General features: G+C 40.2%; 1 protein-coding gene across 2 annotated transcripts in view; it reads right to left on the bottom strand.

Annotated features, from left to right (window-relative positions):
• TEK (TEK tyrosine kinase, endothelial) overlaps nt 1-25,020 on the bottom strand; it is a 92,906-nt gene that overhangs the window by 51,097 nt on the left and 16,789 nt on the right. For both annotated transcript variants that reach the window (XM_004677703.2, XM_012721654.1), the window contains exon 2: nt 3,708-4,019. In XM_004677703.2, coding sequence (XP_004677760.1) covers nt 3,708-4,019 — 312 coding nt within the window. The remainder of the gene's footprint in view (nt 1-3,707; nt 4,020-25,020) is intronic.

The following is a 25,020-nucleotide window of genomic DNA, read 5'->3' as shown; positions in this document are numbered from 1 at the left end:
CAACTATGTTTTCTATTAAGTAACTTTCAATTAAGTGACCACTCGGTTGCAGTGTTAGACTTGAAACCAAGTCAGCTAAATTCCACTCTCTAACTCTACTGTGTGCCCCAGGTTGATTTTTAGAGTTTTAAGTGGAGACCACAGCACAGAAAGTGGGAGATGGTCAACACAGTGGTCATAACGAGATGCACCTATTCAGATTCTATGGCATCAAGTCCCATTTCTACCATTTACAAAATGTTCTCTTATCACATCACTCATCCTGCAATGCCCCACTTCACACATCAGGGATACATCAAGTCTTACTTTAAATGCATTCATGGGAACTGACACTTTTTACATATAGCACCTTATTTAAAGCTTAATATAACTGAAAAAAAGAAAGCTTTAGATAATTTGAAGACACTGTTATGCCTGTTTAAGAGGACGAAAATTAGACCCATAAAAATTAAATTCAGGGCCCTCCCTGGTGGCTCAGCAGGTTAAGGCACAGCACTAAGAAGCTAAAGCCACTTCAGCATTAATTCAGTCCCCATCTGGGAGTGACCCACATGGCATGGCAGACCTCTCCTGCCCTGGAGGTGATCCATATGGCATAGCAGACCTCTCCTGACCAGCCCACTGCTCCTCTCAGCAGTGTACTTCATCAGTTGGCCTGTTTTGTTCCTGCTCTGTCTCTGGTGACTCCTCTAATTGCCCCTTCACCTCTAGCCTGTACCCCAGTTCTGTATGCATGAATAAATTTTAAAAATTAAAAAAATTAAACTTAACTAAGGCCACATAGCTGTGAAGTGAGGCAAGAATTAGAGCACAGTTAACTATGAGTTTAAAAGCTGTATTCTCTCAATATTCACTCTCCAAGCCTCCCTCTGCCTTACTGAGCTGAATTTCGGCTATCCTTTATTTGTGTTGATCTGGACTGCCAGTTGGGAGGGATTTTTTAAGATTTATTTATGTTTGCAGAACTGGGGTGCAGGCCAGAGGTGCAGGAGAGGTGAGAGGATTCACCAGAGACAGAGTGGGGAGCAGAACCAGCAGACTGACTGAAAGGCACTCCTGAGGGGAGCAGCTGGCTGGTCAGGCAAGGTTTGCTGTGCCATGTGGGTCACCTCCCTGTCCAAGCTAGTTTCGAAGTGCTGCGCTTTAACCTGTTGCCCCACCAGGGAGGGCCCTGGGAGGGATTTGTTACAGTTGGGTTTGACTCCAGTATTCTGGTTGGATATGCTCCACAGAGTCCTATTTAATCACCAGCAAAACAGTCTCCAAGTCCATGGTGACACTTTCCATTTTATCCCTGAAACCACTGGAGTACAAATCTCTGACCATCTTACATAGAATGTGGAAGTAGCAGCACAAGGATGTAACTCTTCATCAAATTCCGAATGACACATGTAAAAAATAATAGAGCTGATATTTCTGCCATGATAGCTTTGGCACACCTCACATCCCTTTGTTCAACCCCTCTTCCCTCACCGGAGAGCTACATTCCTGGGAATTTCTGTTGTGCTCTTTTCCCACTCGCCCTGGTGTCATTTAAAGGTGAACATTACAGTTTTGCTAAGAAAACCCTTTCCTTCATTTGTAATGAATAGTGATGTTATCATTTTGAACCTTCAAATGAGCTAGCAGCCTTCAAATCTTTTTATCAACACCAGTAAATTTCAAGAAATGTTTTCAGGTGGATCCCAGTTGAAGGCTGACTTTAAACTCCTGCTACTCAAAGTGTGGTCCACAGTGCAGCTGCACCTCCTCATCTGGCACACCCTTAGAAGTGTGGACTCTCAGGATTCTCCCTAAGGACTTACTGAATCAGAGCCTGCGTTTTAACAAGACCCACATATGATTTATATGTGATTTTGACTGAGACTAACAGATCCAAAAAAAGGGCCTGAAAGAAGTTTATATGAGAAGCTTTCAATCAGAGAAATGTAGCGGTATGTTACTCCTCTAGATCACTTTAGTAATTAGAAATCAGAGCCTCTCTGGTAGCGCAAGGGGTTAGGTCTCAGCACTACGAAGTTGTCAGCCACCACTGCAGCACAAGTTTGATCCCCGACCAGGGAGCTGACCCACATGGTGCAGCAGACTTCTCCTGTCTTGCCTCCTGCTCCCCACCATCGCCAGTGTAATTCTGTTAGTCTGCTCCCCACTTTGTCTCTGGTGAATCCTCTCACACCCTGCACCTCTGGCCTATACTCTAGCTCTTGTAAGCATAAGAAAACAACTCTATAAAAAAAATAACAAAACTCTAAAGAGCTCCCAATGCTATTACCCAGTGAAATGACACACTCCAAAAAGAAAGAAATGACACATTCCTTCCTCTTCTTCACATTTCCCTGTGATTATGGTATCAATTTGGCAAGGACATTTGAGGTAAAAGTAACCAGAGAAAGAGTCTGAAAGAAGAAGGACAAGATTGTTCCAGCTAGAACAAGAAGTCATCTCTGCTAGAATTCTATGCGTTCTCCCTGCAAACAGCATCAAGAGCACCAGAAGTTTGCTTGCCTATCCAGGCCTGAGAGAATTAGGGCAGAACAGAATGATAAAATAATATTTGCAATGCACTAATTCGGTGGGCTAGGCCAAAGCTAGAGAAGCTTCCAGTTCTGTTTTGGGAGAAAAGCCTGGTGAGATAGTAGCCAAGAATACCACTCCTCCCTTGCAGAAGACATTCTACTGCATGAGGAGAGTTGTATGAAATGAGCCTGGATAGGCAACTGCTAAAATTAAGTCACAGCCAATGGTAGCATGTAAAAAGGACCCCAAATTCATACTCTCCCTGTATCACACTCTTTGCCATTTAACTTTCTAGTGTCTTTCCATGCTGACTTTGGACTCAGATGTTTGACTTGTTTGGGCACTACAATGAGGCAGAAGTGAGAGCATACAAAACTGAGCCGAGTTTCAAGAAATCTCACGGGTTTGCCTATGTTCTCTTGTGCCTCTGTGATCTCCATGAAAACCTACCTAGATTAATTCAATGAACTATGCTCAACACATGGGATGGAGGCAATTTGTGCCAGCCAAAGCCAGCCTGAAAAGCCTACAGCTATACACAGAAGAAAACCCAAGTACAGTCAACAGAGCCACCTAATCACACCAGCTTAGACTTGAGAGCATAAATATGTATTACTGTGTGTCATGTATGTGGCTGCATGTTGCACAGCTTTACTGCAGCAACAGGTAACTAAAACAGCAAGCAGCCAATTAAATCCAGTTAGTAACAGATAGTTTCTGCCACAGTTAGTATTTACCTTTTTTTCTGTGATTTCAAAATAATTTTAATGTTTCATTTTTACTCTTTTTACTCTATTTTCCCCTGAAAATACTGCTAAGAAGGCTCAGGGCCAAGCAGAACAAATGGAAAGTATAAAATTGAAAAAAAAAAATGAATGTGAAAACTCAAAACAGCCTCAAGTTTGGCAACAGCTAGTCATCTTCATTGTTGCGAACATCTAACATGTTGATATCTTCACAAGAAGCCCTTGGTAGAATAGATATTTCATTTCCCCTTACTGGCCAGGCACAAGGCCTAGCGAGTGCAATTGTGTGTGAGGGAACAGGCCAGCACCGATCTCCACACACCAGACACAGCAATTCTTGGAAAAGAGGAAGACAGGCCTGCAAGCTCCACCCTCAGGCAGCTTGCGGCCAGCTTGAGTGAGCAATATATGTTCTTCACCTCCCTCCACTAAGGCACACACTACCTTGTTGGCGCATCTTCATGGTCCGTATCCGTATCGCCTCTCCTCGAACCCGCCCTTCACAGAAGTAAGCACCATTGATTTTACTGGCCTTCTCTCTCTTCCAAACAACCTTTTTAGCCCATTCTCTTGTCACATCTTGAGTTACTTCCAGTGGTTCTTGGTGCTGGTTCATTAAGGCTTCAAAATCCCTTCCTATGGTGATGGGTTCATGGGGGTGCCATCCAGAGGCAATGCAGGTTAGGGATGTCTCGGCATCGGACACAAGAGGTAGGGAATTGATCAAGATCAGGTCCATGGCACCATCCGCTGTCCCTAAGGGGAAAGAGGAAACAAAAAGAATGACTAAGGTTACTAATATGGCCTGACAGGGTAAATGTGCTTAGAAAATCTGGCCTGAAAATAGTGTGGGTCCTCCCTGGTGTTGCATATCTCAGCACTATGAAGCTATCCACAGCCATGGTAGTGCGAGTTTGATCCCTGGGCAGGTGGCTAACCCACATGGCACAGCCATGTTTGACCCCTGGGCAGGTGGCTAACTCACATGGCAGATACCTTCTGTTTCACCAGCTGCTCCCCTCAGCAGTGTTTCAGTCAATCCCCTTGTTCTGCTACCCACTCTGTCTCAAGTGAATATTCTTACCCCTCCCCCCACACCTTTGGCCTGCACCCAAGTTCTTGTCTTCATAAATAAATTTTTAAATAAATAGTGTGTGAACACTCTCTCTAAAATGTTGCTCTTATCATGAGCTTCTCTTCCAAGATCCAAAACTCTTTGCCCTGGCATCAAGACCCTTTATCACCTAGTCCCTACTAACCACTGCACACCCTAGCTGCAGTGAGTTATCATTCTGTTCCCAAAACAAGTCATACACGATTTATCTCTACACACTACAATGCCTGAGACAGTCTACCTATGCATAAATTAATGATAATGGCATTATTGTTATTTTAACTTTAGTGATTAGTAATTACCATTAATTATTATCATAACTTATTCATAAGTTAATGAAAATGTGGCACTACCAACCTTTAAGATATTTTAAAGAAATAAATTGTATGCTAACTTTACAGATTAGTTATAATCAAAAAATTGCCCAAGTCCACATTAAATTCCATGAAATGAAAAAAGAACGTAGTGACTCTGCATTTCGCTTTGAGCCTCAAGTAAAGCAATGTAGGGCCTGCCTCATGGGTTTCTAGTGAGGATTAAGGTTGATAAAGCCTGTCACTTGTCAAATACTGTGTCTGCTGTATATGGGGGATTTTATGTAATAACCACTGTTGCCCTTTCCCTTAACTGTTTTCTAAAAATCAAGATACAAGTCTCAACCTTCTCTGAATGTAAAAACAAAATTCCACTTATGCAATCATAAATTACAAAGAACATTTTAAGAAAGAAAATCCTCATTTCAATTTCTCAGTATCCATTTATACTTGTCTCTCTCACTCCAAACTCCACTTTCTAAGATGAACATGTAGAATCTGCCGATGCTCTCTCTCTTCTTGCTGAATGTGGGTAGAATATGTTCGTTGACTTCAATGATGGCTGTATAATTTATCGTTAATAGTATTGCCATTGCTTGATGAATACAGTGATGTGCTGAGGATGATACTACCAGAAGCTACATTTTTACCTGATACACTACAAGAATTTCAAAGTTAAGTTCTAATGTAAGTGGGAGTTACAGTTTTTTCCTTATAATGGTAATTCAGTACATGGCATCCACAGAGGAAGTCTTGCCCAGAATGGGTTTCCAAATCTGACTCTAAATAAAATATCGTACACTAGCCACATGGGGAACTTTAAGACCTATAGAGAGAGGGTGGCGCTTAAGATAAGGAAAACATTATCAGAGGGGATGAGCTAGGAAACCTAACGGTAAAATTACAGTCTCCAAATTAACAGGGGCACCCAGCTCTCCCACCCCATACAAATGCAGCCCTTCCTCCCACATTCAGTCATTCCAGGCATGTTCCCAGAGAGAGTCATCAGGAGGAAGGAAACGCTGTGTAATTCTTTCAGCTGCAGTTCAAGCCAGTCCCATTTCTAAGGCCAGTTGAATGACTTGCCAAAACCAAGGGATCTGCTCTGAATTCATTCAACGACACTGGCCCTGGCCAGAGCTCATTTAATGACTTTAGGAAATAATAGAAAATGCAGTTGATTTGAAAAGACAGTCATGCTCCATGTGGGATTGTTTCTACATCTAGATCTGGTTGCTCTCTCCCTTTGTTCTCCTCAGGCTCTCCCTTTACTGTCGGACATAAACATTGTGCACTCTAAGCATCTGGGCACAACCTCACTTTGCAATCCTTAGTCAGCATGCCATTTATAGTTCTCTGTCTTTGGTGATGTCATTTACAGTGAAAATACCAGATGGACATTGTATGTGAGTCAGGACTACGAGAAGAAATACCTACCAGGGTCCTAGGATAGATCTTAAAAGTCATCTACTTAGTTTTCCTAAAACAGGAATTCTTTTTTTTTTAAGCTTTGTTTATGCATACAGAACTGGGGTACAGGCCAGAGGTGCAGGGGCAGTGAGAGGATTCACCAGAGACCGAGTGGAGTGCAGAACAGGCAGATTGATGAAGCACACCACTGAGGGGAGCAGCGGGTAGGTCAGGAGAGGTCTGCCACGCCGTGTGGATCACCTCCGGGGTGGGGATCAAACTCATGATGAAGTAGATTTAGCTTCTTAGTGCTGTGCATTAACCCGCTGTGCCACCAGGGAGGGCCCAAAATAGGAATTCTTACTGTGTTTCTTTGTATGTAAGGAATTTCTAGAAGGTGATAGCAGAAATATAACAACAAGGGCGACTTGGAGGAGAACTGGGTAGTAGAGGATGATAATGATGGGAGAGCTGTCGAGGTGATAGTACTGAATCTGCACACCACAAGGGAGACCCCCATGATTTCCTCATTCTTTTTGGACTAGTGAAAGGAAACATGATGTCGTTCTACAATGCTTGGTGGGGGGCGGGGGGTGTGGAATAAACATGGGTTAAAATTTAAGAAAAGCATGAGAGTGGGTGGCCAAATTTGGCCTTGTCAGGGAGACAGAGGAAGGAAACCCCTACTGCAGTGGCACAACTGCAAGAGCTGTGCTTCGAACACTGCAAGGTCTGACGACACCTGCATTATGGTGTCACCCACATAATCGGCCTTTTGGACCATTTCCAAAGAATAATTGCCAAAAGGTAGATTCTATTACACTACTTCTTGCACTGCAGTACCATCCACTCTAAGTCACATTGGTGTTGAATTGTTTCACCATAACTGTAGTCTGATGGTGATGGAGGTCTGATCAAATTTGTTAATTAGTTCAACTTACTCTGCTATCATTAACACAGCGTTTGCCTTAAGATGCATATTGAATTTCATGTTTCATATGTTTGAGGGACTGGCACTCTTTATCATTAACAAATATCTGACAGGCTTTCCAGTGTTTGCATGGAAGTGTGTACTTTTTGTAAGGAAATATTTATGGTCATGGCATAGCACTCCCTGAGGTAACAAGTGGTTTATCATCCCAAAAGATGCATAACAATATCCTTCAATGTTTTGCTCATTACACTTTTATTGAGACATATTAAACCTTTAATCTTCTACAGTAACATTTTCTCACCCCTGTGAGAATTAATAGTATTGTTCAACATTTGTGTTTACATTTAGATTTTTTTTAATTGTGTAAATTTTTAACTGAGGTGACATTAGGATATCAGATATTGCCACAGGAGTGTATCCACCACCAAATCACCCGTATCTTACCACCACATTCAATATTGCTTTAATGACACACTGAAACACAGAGATATCTTTTGCTAAAAATCGTCATAGAAAAATTGCAGACCTTTGACACACACATGACAGAACTAAACTGAATTGGGAATTAAAGACAGAACTATGTTTTCCTATCTGCGTTTCAAAGAGTTAATTCATTTGTCATTTTTTAAAAAGTTTCCAGAAATTTCTGAAAGTGGTGGAGATGAAATCAACAAAGTGGATTCTAGACATGCCCACATACATATCTAGGTACACTAATCTGCCCCGTTTTCATATTTGAATTTCATATAAGTTTCCATTTGGAAAAAAATGATTTTGCTTAAATAAAAACATAAAACTCTCTAAAAGTCATCATTTTTACCTGTTTTTTTTTACAAATGAAGAAAATATGGATAGCAATGAAAATGCACTCCACTGCCTCACAACATGCTTACTCCAAATTAGCCCATTTCCCACTCACCTCGCCTCAAGTTCAGCACAGCTGAAGATAGTCAAGTTCTGACTACCCCAACCCTCTCATCTTCAGAAAAAGCTTAAATTACTACAAAATAATTACCAAGGCCTATAGAAAAGAGACCATCCCTTGTCCTTTTATCATCTCAGAATTGTAGTGTTGAGTGGAGTCTCACTAGAATGTGTTTGCAATAAGGTATTGTGGCTTCAGAAGAACAGGCTGAATGGTTCCTTAATGTTTGGTACTCTTGACGTTTAAAATTTTCCAATTTATTTGTGGTTATCTCACCTTTGTAACAACAGTAGATATCTTAAAGTTGTAAATATTTAACATTGGATTGAGCACTACCTTAGCCAAAAACAGTTTTGGAAGAAGGGGATTGGCAATGAAATGAAAAGATCTTAGCTAAAGCATTTCTGGAGTCAAGGCCTGGCACTGAGCACAAGAACCAAAGCCAGGTCCAAGAATGGTTTAGATTTTAGTTATTTCTTTATGCTATCCAGAAAATGAAATTTTTAATCAAGACAAGTTAAAAAACAAAAGGAAAAATGAAATAACACCAAGTCAGTTGTTCATGTACTAAACAAATTCACTGGGTACCACCCATGTGCTAAGTACTGCAATTGGCTATAGAGGCACAACAGAAAACAGTAACCCAACAGATTGGACCACCCCTCACGTGGCTTACAGGCAAAGGTCAAAGACAAGAATGGGGAAAACACACGCACACACGCAAAAAAATATAACAGTGGATCCATGATAGATACCGTGACAGAATCACAGGGTGCTTTGAAGTAGTGTAATGGTGAACTTAACCAGATGTGGCTGGAGTCAGGGGAGGGAGCTTGTGGATCAGCTAAGTGTCTCTGCGGCATAGCACTCAGCTCCAAAAGGCAGTTAGAGTTATGCAGGGTAAATGAAAAGGGATGAGAGGAGCTAGAAAAGCCTCCCCTAAAGGGATAACTGAGTATGGTTTGGAAGAAAAAGTATGAGTTTAATAGGGTTCACTTCTAAAATGTTCTTTCTTAAATCTATGCTAAATTTGGCACTGATTTTGTTTTATTAGAACCTAGGGACGAAGGGTGTCATTTCAACGTGTCAACCCTACGTAAAAGTATTTTTAGTATCTTCTTTGCCTTTTTTGTCTCTCCCAAAGAAATCCACTTCCAGGCATGCTTCCAATGCTTTCATCTTTCCTTGTTGTTGTTCTCTGTGATCCCTTTATGCTTGCAGTAAGTGTCTGAGCAAAAATTTCATCAAGTTTCCTTCCAAGAAGATATTGTGTAAGTAACAAGATAGTACCAAAATGAGCAAGACTAGAAATAACTAAAGGAAGTTGCTAACTTTTTCATTGTGTACCTACAAACTCCCAACATTACAAGGACATCCTTGAAGTGACGAAGCTGTATCTGTCTCAAAACAAACTGTTCTCACACAAGATTTGTGCCAATTCAGTGTGCCCGGAGAGGTATGCCCATTTCCCATCCTTGCCGCCCAGCCAAATAGGACCTTTGTGCCTCTCGGAGGAAATGGCAACCTCGACCCACCTTCAAATACCAGAAATTTTCCAACCAGGATAAATAATACATGTTCTAGTTAGAATTAGCACAAGTCAGTTGTCAGGAAGTTTTTTTTTTATTTCCAGGGACTAGGAGGAGCTCCATACAGTGAGACTTCATTAAGTGTCAACCATGTGTGTCAACTTGGCTGCAAATTGTGTTCTGGAAGGTAGGGGTGGAGGAAGCAGAGTACCATCAAGTCAAGGATTGTTTAAACTGGAAGGGACTTCAGACAATGTCCGATACCAGCCTCACCCTTTATAGAAAAGAGACTGCTTGGTGGCCACACAGAAAGGGAAGACTTTACTCAAAGGCTGCCTCCAAGTGACCACTTCTCTTCAGTGCCCTTTCGATCATCCATAATAGCAAAGCAAACCGAAATGAGATTTGGAGTATTTACAAAATTGTCAGAAATGTATGGTACCTAGAGCTTACTGGAAACTGGGACAAGCAAAGATAGACATTGAGGAGGGGTGTTCAAAAATCTGCAAAGGGTCCAGAACAGAGAGTGGGAATACCCAGGACTGAGGTCTGCCCAGCTCACCAATTTCCCAAACCTTACAACGCTGCTTTAGAATCTTCTCTATCTACTTTACCCCAGGAGAAGGATGCACCCTCAATGGACTATGTTTCTCTGGAGCCAGGAAAGCTATCTGCTGTGAGAGGAACCTGCCTTTGGAAACAGGCTACCCTCTCTTTCTAGGCTCTCAGCCCACCTTGATTCAGACACCTGCTGAGTTCCTAGATGCTCTATACATATTCACTCCCACAACTGAATACTTCTAGTATCTATGAGAGAATTAAATAAAACTCTAACCTTTCAGTCCCCCTTTTCTAGCTCCCAATAAAGGAAACTGGATTGATTTACTAGCACACACACCAGAAAAAAAAACAAGAAGAGCTCTAAGTGAGAACCCAGTAAGAACAGGTTACTGAGCAAACCAAAGAAATGAATCTGTAATGAAAGAAGTTCAGGATTACCACAGCAAGGGAAGAAGGTTAACGTTCCTAGCAGGGCTTCGATTATATCATGTAGGGAACAAAGCTAACTTTTTTTTTTTTTTTTTTACGCACAACATACTAGGTGCTACACTGGATGTTACAAACATTGTCCACTTGAATACTCACAATAATTTTGAAGTTCTAAAAATAATTAGAACTTATTTTTAGGCTTAAAAGTGACACTGGGATGTTCAGTTCTGTGTCTAAGGTCACACATAGAAAAATAGAATCTGAACCCATGCCTGACTGGTAAGTTCCATGACTACCCATCATGCTTCATTCCAAGTCTATGTTTAAGGTCACACATAGAAAAATAGAATCTGAACCCATGTCTCACTGGTAAGTTCCATGACTACCCATCATGCTTCATTCCAAGCGCCATGAGAATGTGTGTTTTGCTTTTTGTTCACAGGCCTAACAATTAACACAATCCTGAGCAGATAATCGGTATTCAACAAGTCCTGACAAGTGAATAAATGGCTAAGTAAATAAAACTAGTAAGTTTATACATTCATAAGACTAGCAAGTTTATACATTCATTAAGTGATTATTAAATAAGTATTAAGAGTTAGATCTGATGTTACATTCCGTGGTTGAAGAAAAGAATAAAATATGGTCTCTGCATTTATAGCCTGGTCTTCTAAAGGCATGAATATACACAGAGCCATGAAAAATATAGAGTAATCTCACCAGAAAAACACCAAAACTTCTAAACAACAGAAGAACTATGTTAACTTACAAGTGGGAAACATACTGTTATATACATCATTTAGACTTAATATGTATAATACATAAATTGCATAAATCATTAACAATCTCCTGGAAAAGAAACACAGACAACTTTGGTAGACTGAAAACCAGTGGTCACAATCACTTGTCTTTCTCTCATTGAGTAGGGAGTCTGCTTCTCTACCTGTTGCATCTAGGCTCACCCATGGGCTGTCCTTGACCAATGAAGCATGTAAATGCGATACAGAGGTTTTCAAAGTGCTGTCCCACTGGACTCGCCCTCTTCCACTGTTCTCTGGAAACCTGAGAGCGCCATGAGAAGAAACCCAGGCCAACCCACTGGAGGAGGTGAGAACACAGAGTAGCCATGGGGCACTCATGCTGAAGTCCAATAGACCAACTGCCATCCAGGCCCAGCCAAACCATCAACCAATCTGAGTCCAGCTTAGATCAAAGAACTTTTCAGCCTAGCCACAGAAATTACAAGATATAATGAGCATTTGTTGTTTTATCATTATCTAGAGATGACTTGTTACTTAGCCAAAGCTGACATTACCAATAAACATATGAAAGATGATTAACCTGGCTACAAATTCCAAAATATATACTAATAGATTTCTTATTTGTCTATCAAATTGACACAAAGAATAAAGAGGATCGATGCTAGTATGTAGTGCTGGCAGGTAAACAGGAAGATGTATGTAGCTGGAGAGGAATGTCATTAGTAAAATATTTAAAGATTTATTTATTTATGCATACAGAGCTGGGGTACAGGCCAGAGGTGCAGGGGCAGTGAGAGGATTCACCAGAGTCAGAGTGGAGAGCAGAACAGGCAAATTGCTGAGTACACTGCTGAGGGGAGCAGCAGGCGAGACAGGAGAGGTCTGCAGTGCCATGTGAATCACCTCTGGGACTGGGGATGGAACGTGCACGGAAGGGGCTGTGGCTAGTTTTGCAGTGCAGCACTCCAACCCATTGTGCCACCAGGGAAGGCCAAGTAAAATATATTTTTGCAAGATATGTTTCCAATGTTTCAGCTACTATAAACTTGCATAAAAACTATCCAATTCTTCACTTAATATGTCAGGCACTGTTTTAGGTGTGTTACACGTAGTCATTCACTTAATTCACATAAAAATCTTACAAATATAGGTACTATGACTAATTTCATTTTATAGAAAAGGAAATGAAGGTAGAGAGGTTCAGTACTTGGTCATTGTCACACAGGTAATTAATTGGTGATAGAACTAATGTAGGCAAACTGCTTTCAAAATTCATCCTTACAACAATGAAACTATACTCACATTATACCAGTTTATATAAAAGCATTTTTCAAAAATTTAGTGAAGAAAGGTTACTCTTTTCACTATTATTAAGGCCCTAAATAAAAACCTCTTCCTATAGTAAAGCTTAACCGAGAACATATTATTTAAAACATCAAATTACAAAATTTGTGGGACATGGGGAAAAATCTCCATGACATTGTTAGGCACTTAGTTTTTGGCTATAACACCAAAAGTGTGATCGCTGAAGAAAAACAATGATGAATTGGATTTATCAGAATCTAAAACTTTGATCTATGGAAGATAATCTTGAAATAAAAAGACAAACTACAGACAGCGAGAATATATTTGCAGATCTTATTTCTGACAACTTGTATCAAAAATACATTTTTTAAAAAATTTTTCAAAACTCAATTAAGAGCACAACTGTTTTTAACAAATGGGCAGAAGTGTACATAAAGATCTTAAATATCACTAGCTTTAGAGAAAAACTTATCAAAACCTCAAAGAGATGCTGTCCACATATTAGAATAACTATAAAACAAAACAAAAACTGTTAACAGAAAGTCTTAGGTAGAACCTGTCTCTAACAAGTGTTGATTCCTCTTTCAATGGTGATAGAGGAAAATGGGTAGCACAGTCACATAAAGTTAAACATTTACTATTCACCCAGTGGACCGCTCCTAGCTAACCACCCAACATAAAGAAAAGGTATGTTCGGGCCCTTCCTGGTGGCGCAGAGGTTAAAGCACTGCAGTAAGAAGCTGAAACCACTTCCGCATGAGTTCGATTCCCGCCTGCCCCGGAGGAGATCCACGTGGCGTGGCAGACCTCTCCTGACCCGCCCACTGCTCTCCTGACCCGCCCACTGCTCCCCTCAGCAGTGTACTTCGTGGATCTGCCTGTTCTGCTCCCCACTCTGTATCTGGTGAAGTCTTTCGCCACCCCTGAGTCTCTGACCCCAGTTCTGTATGCACAAATAAATAAATCTTAAAAAAAAAAAAGAAAAAGAAAAGGTATGTTCGTACAATGAATGTGATAACAACTTTATTCACAATCACCCAAAGCTGAAAACTGCAGGGTCCTGAATAGATGAGCATATAAGCAAAGTGGTTATCCAGGCAAAGAATAAACTGCTTCTGCTTCCACGGACACATGGAATAAAAAAGCCCATTGTCAGAAGGCTACATACTGTATGACTATTAATAGGGCATTCTGGGAAAGGCAAGCCCAAGGGGTCGAGCCCAAGGGGTCGAGCAGCAGGGAAGTGGTTTCCTAAGGATCAGGAGAGAATGATTTAACTACAAAGGACAGCACAAAAAAATATTTTGGTGAGCGCTGGGATTGTTCCTTAGTCCTTGCTGATGGGTGCATGAGTACACGAATTTGATCACGACTATGAGAGTTTATATAGCCATTAAAATTTGCAAAGTTGTATATACACATGCCAATTATACTTTATATTACTGTTAAAATTTTAATATATCCCCGCCCTGGTGGCACAACGGGTTAGGACGCAGTGCTGCAAGCTAGCCGCAGCCACTTCAGTGCAAATTCGATCCCCCAGAGCTAACCCACGTGACTGGCAGACCTCTCCTGACGTGCCCACTGCTCCCCTCAGCAGTGTACTTCGTTGATCTGCCTCTTCCGCTCCCCACTCTGTCTCTGGTGAATCCTCTCACCACCCCTGCACCTCTGGCTTCTACCCCATTTTTATGTATGTATATGTATAAATCTTAAAAAAAATAATATAAACAGGGGAGGAAGGGTGTAAGGAGCAAGGGAAATGGGTCATGAAGGTGCTGGTGGTGGGAGACCTATCGGGACTACACCTAAGGGGAGAAATTAAATATTGTCCCAAAAATATGCAAGGATATGGCAACAAAAGTCCTATATATTGCATCATATAACCACAAACAGAAACAACCCAAAGCTTAAGAACAGGGACACAGCTAGGAATATGATGGTTCATACATATAATGAAATATTATAAACTGCATGGTATTATATCGGTGATATACTAAGTGAAGAAAACAAGATGCAGAACACTATGCATGATTTTTTTTCTTTTCTTTTTTTTTGCCAAAATATAAAGAAAAGCCTAGAAGTCATACATCAATCTGATAACTGTACCTCTGACTAATGCAGTTGCCAGACTTAAGGATAAGGGGTGGGAAGAAGGAGGAATACACTAATTGTTTTGCATTTTATAACTGTATTTCTCCTATAAATTTAACATAAAGGGTTTTATTTATAGTAAAGCAATGCAACTAATCTAATGCAGGACTCTACTTACTCTACTTACTGACATAACTGTCTCCTTCCTTAGTGAACTTCCTGAAGAACAGGACTTTCTTTTCATCTCCCACTCCCTGCCTTGAGCACTATATGTTGACAGGCTGCTCTTATTTCTTCTTCTTCTTTTTTTTTTTTTAAAGATTTATTTGTTTATGAATACAGAACCAGGGTACAGGCCAGAAGTGCAGGGGTGGTGAGAGGCTTCACCAGAGATAGAAGGGGGAGCAGAGCAGGCACTTCCATGACCTACACTTCTGAAGGGAGTCGCGGATGAAACAGGAGAGCTCTGCTGCACCATGTGGATCACCTCTGGTGCCGGGAATCGAACTCACACTGAAGAAGCTGCGGCTAGCTTGCAGCGTTGTGTCTTAACCAGTTGTGCCATCAGGACCCTGCTCTTATATTAAATGTATTTAAGTTGAAGAATTCGACAGTGAAGTAGGACATCTTAAACTCAGGTTAACTATTTGAATTACTAAATAATTCACTGGCACCCTCAATATGACAGTTGAGTAGTAAAGAGCTTTGGTGCTGACATTCCACCTCATTTTACTCATCTGTGAAACAGGGAATAAATCACGGACTTTATATAAGGATTATTTGTATTAGCATGGCATGCAGCCAGCTTGATGGAGTGAATCCGCATGTCCGCTCCAGGGGGTTTTGTTTAGGTCATCTTGCAAAGAAGGTACCCACAGAAGGAAGAACTGTCAAAGACTCTGTCCTGCTGTGTGCCTCCCCTCTCTCCCCTCCCCACCCACATGGGCAGGAAACAGGTGGGTCATGAGCTAAGGAAGATTCCCAGTGTTTCCTTCCAAAGCCCTTTGATTCTTGCTCCCTTTCTTACAGGACTGACCTTAACAGGAAATCTCTGCACATGCAAGGGATTCTAGAAAAGCAGTTTCACACCCCACTTGGTGGTGTGGTGGCAGCCTTGGGGGGCAAGGGGCTACTTGGAGATGAAAGTCAGCCATCGTTCTTCCAAACCTTCCATGGATTATTTCTGCTAGTGGAAGTTACCTCTTTGGGAACAAGTTTGTCTGGTCATATTCCCTTCCCTTCATAAAAAAAAAATCCTGTATCGTTTCAAACTACAGATATATTTGCCAGATAGAATTACAATGAACTTTATGTCAAGTTTTCCCTTATCAAGCTGCAGAGACTAGCTCAAGAGGTGCTAGTCTATGTATATTTATTAATAAATAGGGGTTTGACATCCTCTTTCGGAGGCAGAATGAGAAAACCTGCTGTGACCCTAGATAGTGTAATTTCCTGTACCCCTCCCATTTATTCCAGAGCAATCACATCATCCCACACATGCTGGGGGGTCCTTAGAGTGTTTGCTGTGTTACCCTCTTCCAGCCTTCTCTCTCCACGTTTGACTGGGAACCTTGCTTAGCCTTCCATGCTTGCCTCTGGCTGGCACATATCCTTACTCTTCCAGATGCCACAGGGAGGAGCTATGTCCCACCCACTACACAAACATGATACCTTGCAGGTAAGGAACATGACGGTGATCCTAAATATAGCAGCTGCCTGGCAGCTGATCACTCTAATGGTTTAGGAAAACAACTCCTGCTTTCTCATCCAGGGTCAACAGTGTAAGATCTGCTTAGGCTATTCTGGCAACTGAGAGCTCCTGTCTGTGTGATTGGTTCAGGGAAAATCATCCAAAAACTTGAAAGCCAGAGACATTATTTCATTAAACATTTCAGTCAAACATTCTGGGCATGTGCTGGGTCTATTCTTAAGTTAAATTTGATACACAAACTTAAATATCTTAGTGTAGGAGGCTCACTTTCCAAGGTCAGGCCATTCTGCTTTTCATTTTGACAAGGTATGTTCTTGTTCTGGCTCTGAGTGATGGAAGCTGCCTGTCAGGCTGGATGGGCTAACAGGAGGCATGAGAAAGAGCACGCAAGACAGTGTGGTCAGGTGTCCGTTCTCCCAGCTCTCTCCCTGCAACCATCTGCAGAAGCCACAGCTCTGGTGGATTGCCTCCTCTTGTCATTGCTATAACCCCAGTGGGTTAAGTAATTGTTCCCTCCCCTTGTGCCTTCACTTATAAACTCTTTTCCAACCCTACTCATTTCTTCAGAGGGTCCCTTTACACAAATTCAATTTTGTGTTGATATCTAGAAGATTAAGCCAGGTTTCCCTGATGCCTGGAAGGGAAATAGAAGCCCAGCTTTATATCCACTCCCCCGGCATTAAATCAATACCTTGGGCATCTCCCTAGAAAAGCCTGTGCACTATTATTCTCCAGGATTTGCTAGTGTGTCTTTCAATAGCAGTGTGTCAGCAGTAACATGATTAATTACTAAAATTATTAGTAATTGTTATAATTGAGTACCTACTTCCATTCAGATCATTTAACTGTATGGTTTCATTTAATTCTCACAACCAGCATATGAATTACTCATTTATATCTCCATATCACAAATGAGGAAGTTGACTGAGAGAAAATAAGCAACAGTGAAGACTGAGATCTTAAATGTAAAATATCTGGAACAGTATTAGACTGCCTGATTCTTCCTTTTCACTCAGACAGAGTTTGGCATGTTGGTTCTCCATATGCACTTTTTGACTGAGAAGCCATTTGCCTTAGGACTCTTGTGGCTAACTCTGCAGGACTTCAAGTGCACCTGAACACTCTGGCTAATGTTGTGCATGGGTGAGCACACTCCCCAGTGAGGCCAACAAACAAGTCAGCAGAGCACAGTGCACTCTGTGCTGCAAGTAGCTGCAGCCCACTACTTTGTTTTAAATAGAAGCTACAAGAAACCCCAGGCCCAGTACAAATATGCACCGCACTCCCTGCCTGGGGCAGGGCACATTTCCTGTTTTTCCCTGCATGAACAGACCCTATATATACCCATGGGCAGTCGTAATAAACAGACTTTGGACTCCAGACCCCTGGCTCCTGCTTCATTCTCTCACATCTCCGAGCATCTCTGAGTCTCCCGAGTCTCCTACATTACAGTGAACGTGGTGGTCAGCACACCCCTCAGTGGATTAGCACAGACTCTCATCATCTTGTTTGAAATATATGAGTACTCCCTACATAAAACTAGGAATCTAAAATAACAGATTTCTCGGACCCTCCCTGGTGGTGCAACTGAAATGCAGCACTGTGAAGCTATCCATAGTCCCTGGAGCATGAGTTCAATCCCCAGATAGGGAGGTGACCCACATGGTGCAGCAGACCTCTCCCGACACTCCTGCTGCTCCCCTCAGCAGTGTATTTCAGTCATTTCACCTGTTCTGCTCCCCACTCTGTCTCTGGTGAATCCTCTCATGCCCACACCTCTGACCTGTACCCCAGTTCTTATTATGTAGAAATAAATAAATTGTTAAAAAAAATAAAGTAAAACTAATAGATTTCTCCTAGATCTAATTTCCCATTTGCCCTCTTCACCAAAACTCAGCAGTGGCCAAAATTTTAACCCTGAGATTATGGGCTGACTAGTACTACAGGATCCTCATTTCCATTCTTATGGTGACTCATCAGCTCCCCAAAATTCAGTTATTCACTGTTCCAGATCTTGGTCTCTGGTTCTGGCCTCTCTCTATTTACCACCAAGTTATAAGGATACCTGCTGGACCCCTAGCTAGGCACCTCAAATGCAGGATGTCTAGAATGAATGCAGAAGCTTCTCTTTTCTTAATTCCTCTCTAATAATCCTTCGCCTTTCCCATCACAGATGCTTCCAAACTCTGAGTTTCTATACCAACTACCTCTCTCCCTCACTGCTTACATCCAGGCACCACATTTCATCCATTCAGGTCCAAACTGTTTCTCATAATCAACTCCCTTTCATATGTCATTCCCTCTCACTTCAACTACTGTAAAAACGTAGGGCCACTGATCTGGTCCCAACCTTTCTGCAGATTTTCTTCTCCTAGCCATTGCTGACATTGTCCTTCTGCCAAAAATTCCCTTTATTACATGTATTTATCTGCTCAACTCTTTTCAAGATTCACTGTAAATCTCAATAATAATAGGAATTTGTACTCCATTATTTTTCAATTCAAATATTAAAATTCAAATTTACACATTGTTTTAACTTAAAATCCAAGCCACTACACCAGTTTTCTTTTAAAAATGTTTTTTTTTTTTAATTTACTTATACATCCAGGAACTGAGGTGTAGGCCAGAGGTGTGGCGAGGTAAGAGAATTCACCAGAGAGAGAGTGGGGAGCCTCTCTCCCCAGGTGGATCTACTATAACTGCTTTCTGAATTAAATAAAACAAAGGATTTTAGTAATGCCACTGTGAGTCATATTTAATTAGCAATAACCTGAAATAGGAACATATTCCTTTAGTACTTGAAATCTGGACCCCAGATTTAAAATGTCATCTATCCAGCACTTTTGACTAGCTTTGTCCAAATCCCTACTAAGAAAATGAAGGATTTTAACAACAATGCTAACAAAAACTACCAAATGATTTTCATTATAGTGTAAGCACAATGTCCAGAAAAAAATGGACACAAGGGACAGAAAAAAAAGTTATTAGTAAAATATCAGACTCCATTTAAAATTGAAGAAAGGTATTATAAAAAATAACTTGGATTGAATTTAATATTAAGTTAGGAAAGGCTTAGAAGGAAGAGAGGAAAAAGTGTCCTGAATTCCTTAGTGATACACAGATGTTTCACTGTTTAGTTTATAAACAGAGAAGCACAGGCTAAAAAGTATTTTTGAAAAACTTAAAGGTAAACATTAATAACATAAAAATCAAGATGTATACATAAATGGGTAGGGAGGATAAGCGTAAGCCAGAAACAGCCAAATAAGCAAAAGAGTAGAGAAAAAAAATACTAAAAGGAAACAGCAAGAGAGCTTTTTTTTTTTAAAAGTGTAAGATGGTACATGAGAAGTTAAGATTAAATGTTATTTATGATTTAAAGATAAAAGTTTTGAAGTCATTTCAAGAAAATCAAATTGGAACACACAAAAATAAATCTTCCAACTAACTCTTATAGAGGCTCACTTAAAACACATTCAGAAAGTCCTAAGAAATTAGTAAAGAATTTACCAATAAATGAAAAAAGTGAAAAATAAAGAAAAAAGCAAAGGTCATAATGTTACTTTCAGAGAAGGTGGAATTCAACATAGATGGCATGAAATGGGAAAAAAATCAGTCATCTTATGTTGATGGAGAGTAAAGCTCACAATGAAAGCATAGTGGCTATGTATCCAAATCATACATAATCAAGGAAGAATAAAGAAAAAACCTGGAAAAAACAGAAAGAATGTGAGCACAATAGTTTTGGGATAGACTATCATACCTTAAATTTTGATTGATCAGATAGACTGAAATTAACATGAAATTTAATAATTATATAAGTATATGTGTGTTTGCATTATATTTCAGGGATATAAAACTCTATACCTTTAAATAAGAAAGCCATCTTTTCCTCCACTATTTTCCATGCAGTACTTAACCAAAATTGAGTATACCCCATGAAGGATCACACTGAACAGGAGTCAGGGTTCCAAAGATCAGAGGTAAATATTTTGTATAAATAAAAAATACTGATGATAGCCCTTCACATCTTTCATATAGGCAGTGTGGAAATATATCACTTATCCAAAAATTTAACAGTAAGGAGAATGTAACTCCAGTGAGAACCACATAAAGTAGTTGACTGGACTACAAAAACCAGGAAGCACAAAAAAAGTAATGTGCCTTCAAACACAAACCTCCCAGGAGGTCACAGAACAGGAACCAACTTCAATCTGATGAATATGCTCATGAAATGGAAAGGCAAGTGAACTCATTTGCACTATTTTCTATTTTTATGATTTTTAGATCAAGTATCCATATAATTGAATTTGCCTAATTTAAATATGCTTGGCAGTGGCTTAGAGTGAAATTCAAAATATATAACAATTTGGGCCAAACAAGTTAAAATGGACACCTATTTGAACTCAGAAAGACCCAAGTGAGTCAAACATTAACCCTTTAGTTGTTGAATTATTGGTCTAAAGGTCCTGAAGAAGGGACCCAGGGAGCCAAGATGGCAAGACAGAGGGAATATAGGAGACCCAAGGGACTGTTATTGACCAAGTGACACGGCATTATTCTCTTGTAACAACCAATACAGATGAAACAGTAAATGTGTGTGGAATACCAGCTTGGTTGTAATTGATACTTTCCTACACTCACACACACACACACACACAAGTTGATAAATGTCCACAGAATAATCCCAAACCATAATAAATAATCCCAGACAATAAGTCACACTTAACAACGTATTCTGGAACAACAAAAACTCTTTGAAAATCATATTGCAGCCTTCTAAATAATTATTACTTCTCAGAAAAGATCATTACTAAATATAAGATTTCTAGAAAATAAAGGATAAGGACTCTACTTTCAAAACTGTTATAATGAGTCTAAAACTGCTTTCAGAGATAAATACGTTGCTTATAAATGAATATAAATAAGCCAAGAACTATACTCAGGAAATGTTTCTAAAAGAACTAATAGGAGTTCAGAAAGGTAAGGGAAAGAACAGTAAGATTACTAAGGGTATTAATAAACTTAACAATAGGAAAATGAGAATTCCAAGAGCTGGGTCTTGGTGTGGACTCTAAAATTGTAAGTAAAACAAGAAGTAAATTAGTTCTTATAGAAAAGAGGCTTTAAATCATAAAAAAAAAATCCCATGTATAATTCTTAGCTAATAAATCTGAAAATACTTAAAAATGATTTTATTAGGAAATATGAATTTCTAAAGCCAAAGCACAAAGCCTGAATCATCTTACCAAAAATCCACCAGACTAGCTGCTTTTGCTGAAGCGTTTATGTAATATAAGAACATTTTAAAAGGATAACAATCTACCCATTTTCATAAATTGAATCTAATCTGTTATCTAATCTTAAAAATAGCTAAAGAAAAAAAATCCACTCCTTATCATACTTATGAAAAGCAAAAATTCTAAATAAAATATGAGTAAATTAGTTCAGCAGTTTGTTAAATGATTCATCTCCTAGTGACACTACAGGTTTTTCTCGAGAAGGCAAAGAACTCTGCATTTCTAATTGTGTATAGTATCTATCTGTACCTATGTGTCTATGTAGAGAAACTGTTACCATTCTTATTTTTAATTTAGAATATAACAATTGCATTAAAATAGCACACCATCTTTAATAGCACAACGAATGGTATATAAAGTCCAACAAAAAACGTGTAGAACCTACATGAAATTACCTATGAGATAAAGAAGAAATTAAGACCTAGAAAGATGCTCTATGTCTTGTGTGGAAAGGTAGACTGTGGCAGAGATGATAGATTTTCCTGAATCAATTCGTAAATTTAACAAATTCACAGTGGGCAGCAAAAAGGAAAAAAAAAAAAACTCACAATATGATGGGCAGTTAGAGGATTTCTTTTTTAAAGGATTTATTTATTTACTCATAAAAGAACTGGGGTACAGGCCAAAGGTGCAGGGGGTGAGAGGATTCACCGGAGACTGAGTGGGCAGCACAGGCGAGACAGAAGAGGTCTGTTGTGCCATGTGGGTCAGCTCCCTGGCAGGGGATTGAACTCAGGCTGAAGTTGGACTTTTACCAAACACAAGTGTCTAATACTCCAAGTGAAACTGTTCGCATGCTCACAGTATAAACCCCATCTTTGTCTCTACTCATCAATTAAATGCATTATTTGTCTGGGTAGCTCTGCATTTCTGAATGTGTATAAGTATCTTTGTCTATGGAGAAAAACTTGCCATTCTTATTTTTAATTAAGGTGAAATTCTGAACTGCACCTCTAGCTTCACACCGACTTGAACAGACTGAATGGGTTGGAGTGAGCAAGAGACAAAGAATTAAATCCAAAAGGAAGCTGGAGCTCAGTGTAGGAGGGAATTGTGAGAACGTAAGGACCCTGAGGAGGGAACCGTGAGAATGTAAGGACCCCGAGAGTTCACAGGGGAACCCTGGCAGAGGGCTTTTGAATTCCACAGGGAGGGATATAAAATTTAATCTTATCTAGAAAATGTTAACAGTGGCTATCTCTGGATGGTGGCATTGTATACACAGAACAAAAAGATAAACATTTTAAAATGAGCATGTGGAAGGAAAGCAAGAGGGTTGTGCCCTGCACATGAAGCCTGGGGTTGACAGCAGTACTTTTTCATGGAGGAGATGGTTTGAACTGTCTTCCAGGCCTGGGGGCCCCAGGGGAACTATGCCTGTCTCAGGAGAGAGAGTAACACTCTAGAGGGCCTGGAATTTTAGCACTGCCATGCAGTAAGGTCAGAAGCTAGGGAATCCAGCCTTCATGACTTTAATCTCCTATCTGCCTTGTGCTACTTTCTTTTTTAAAAGATTTATTTATTTATGCATGCATGCAGAACTGGGGTACAGGCCAGAGGTGCGGGGAGAGGAGTTGTGTGTGAGAAGATTCACCAGAGACAAAGTGGGGAGCACAACAGGCATATGTACTGCTGAGGGAAGCAGTGGGGGAGGCGGGGAGGGTCAAGAGAGGTGTGCCACGCCATGTGGGTCAGCTCCGTGGCCGGGGATCAAACTTGTACTGTAGTGACTGTGATAGCGTCATAGTGCTGTACTTTAACCTGGAAGGGAGGGCCCTGCTTTGTGTTACTTTCGTGATAAAGCACCATACACATTACTTAGCCTTCTGTGCTGTGTAACGCACATCCATGAAGTGGTGATGGTTAAGATTTACCTCTATTAACATTTGAATCAGGGTGGATAAATGTATAGCTCTACATACATGTAAAGGCATCTTTTGGCATAATTTTCTGGAAAAAAATTATGGGGGAAAAAAAAAAACCTTTGTGTAATATTTTTCTGCATGTGTGCCAAATAATGGCTAGTCAATAAACAATCTCCCTTGATGATGATGTCAGTGATGATGATTTATCATTCCCTAAAACTGAGTCTGATGAGGAGAAAGTGTGGCTCACTCTCCTAAAAAACTGTCACACCTGGCTCTCCCTGGTGGCACAGCAGGTTAAAGCACTGCACTGAGAAGCTAAGGCCACTTCCGCATGAGTTCGATTCCCGCCTGCCCCGGAGGTGACCACATGGTGTGGCAGACCTCTCCTGACCCGCCCGCTGCTCCCCTCAGCAGTGTACTTCATCGATCTGCCTGTTCTGCTCCCGGCTCTGTCTCTGGTGAAGCCTCTCGCCGTCCCTGAGCCTCTGGCCTGTACCCCCGTTCTGTATGCACAAATAAATAAATCTTTAAAAAAAAAAAAAAAAACTGTCACACCTCGTTGACCCTGGTAATCTTGCCTGAAGCACTAAGAAAGGGAAATGCTGACATTTATAGTATCATTATCTTATATCCAGAGGAAATAAAACCAGAGTGTGTTAATAAACACTGCCAGCATAATAATGGTGCATTACCACAAGGTTTGTTGAAAAACAATTATTTCACATATTGTTTGTCTTATTTTCCCATATAGTAACAGCCCAGAGGAGGAGTATAATCATGGGCAAGAAAGGAGGTCAGCTAGCATATGTTACAGAGAACTGTTATATACATTCCTCCTAAATCCTGACATTCTGGGCTGTATCGCTAAAGCTTCCACTTGATTTGTTAGTTTTTCAAATGGTCTTGACTTCCAGTCCACAAAGATTTAATCTGTGGTTTCGTTAATGATGAAATCTGACTCCATGTAAGGATTACACACTTTAATAATTTAGTCACAGCCAGAAAGCAAAATTTACCATGTGCTCTGGGAACTAAAGTCCCAAACCCCTTGATTTAGAATTTTAAAATGTGACCAAACATTGAGTCCGAGATTACAAATCATGTTTGAAATTCCTGATTTTGACTCCCAATGGAGTTTAGTTTAGTTAAAAACTAAAGCAGATTGATTCATTCTTAAGTCTATGTAACACAGAATGAAAATCACAACTTTGCTTGTGTTTGCTTGAAATTAAAACTTGAATACTGAAGCCTGTGTGGCTAATTTTAAAGTTCAGAAGAGAACATTAAATACCAACATGGAAGAAACAACTGCACACATTCCAGATTCTGCAGCTCCTGTCCAACTTCATAGCTGACACAGCTCATTCACTCTAGCAAACAAACTACCATAATACCAACAAAAACAAAAGTTATAAAATCCATGATTTAAAATACATCTTCTTTACTCCTAGAAGAGTCTCTCAGACCTTCAATCAACACCTTACCAGCCTGTATATACAGGT

Source organism: Condylura cristata, unplaced genomic scaffold (genome assembly GCF_000260355.1).
Source record: "Condylura cristata isolate star-nosed mole 26May11 unplaced genomic scaffold, ConCri1.0 scaffold00006, whole genome shotgun sequence".
Classification (NCBI taxonomy): Eukaryota; Metazoa; Chordata; class Mammalia; order Eulipotyphla; family Talpidae; genus Condylura; species Condylura cristata.
The sequence above is the reverse complement of the archived record's forward strand: the minus strand, read 5'-3'. Positions and strand labels throughout refer to the sequence as shown.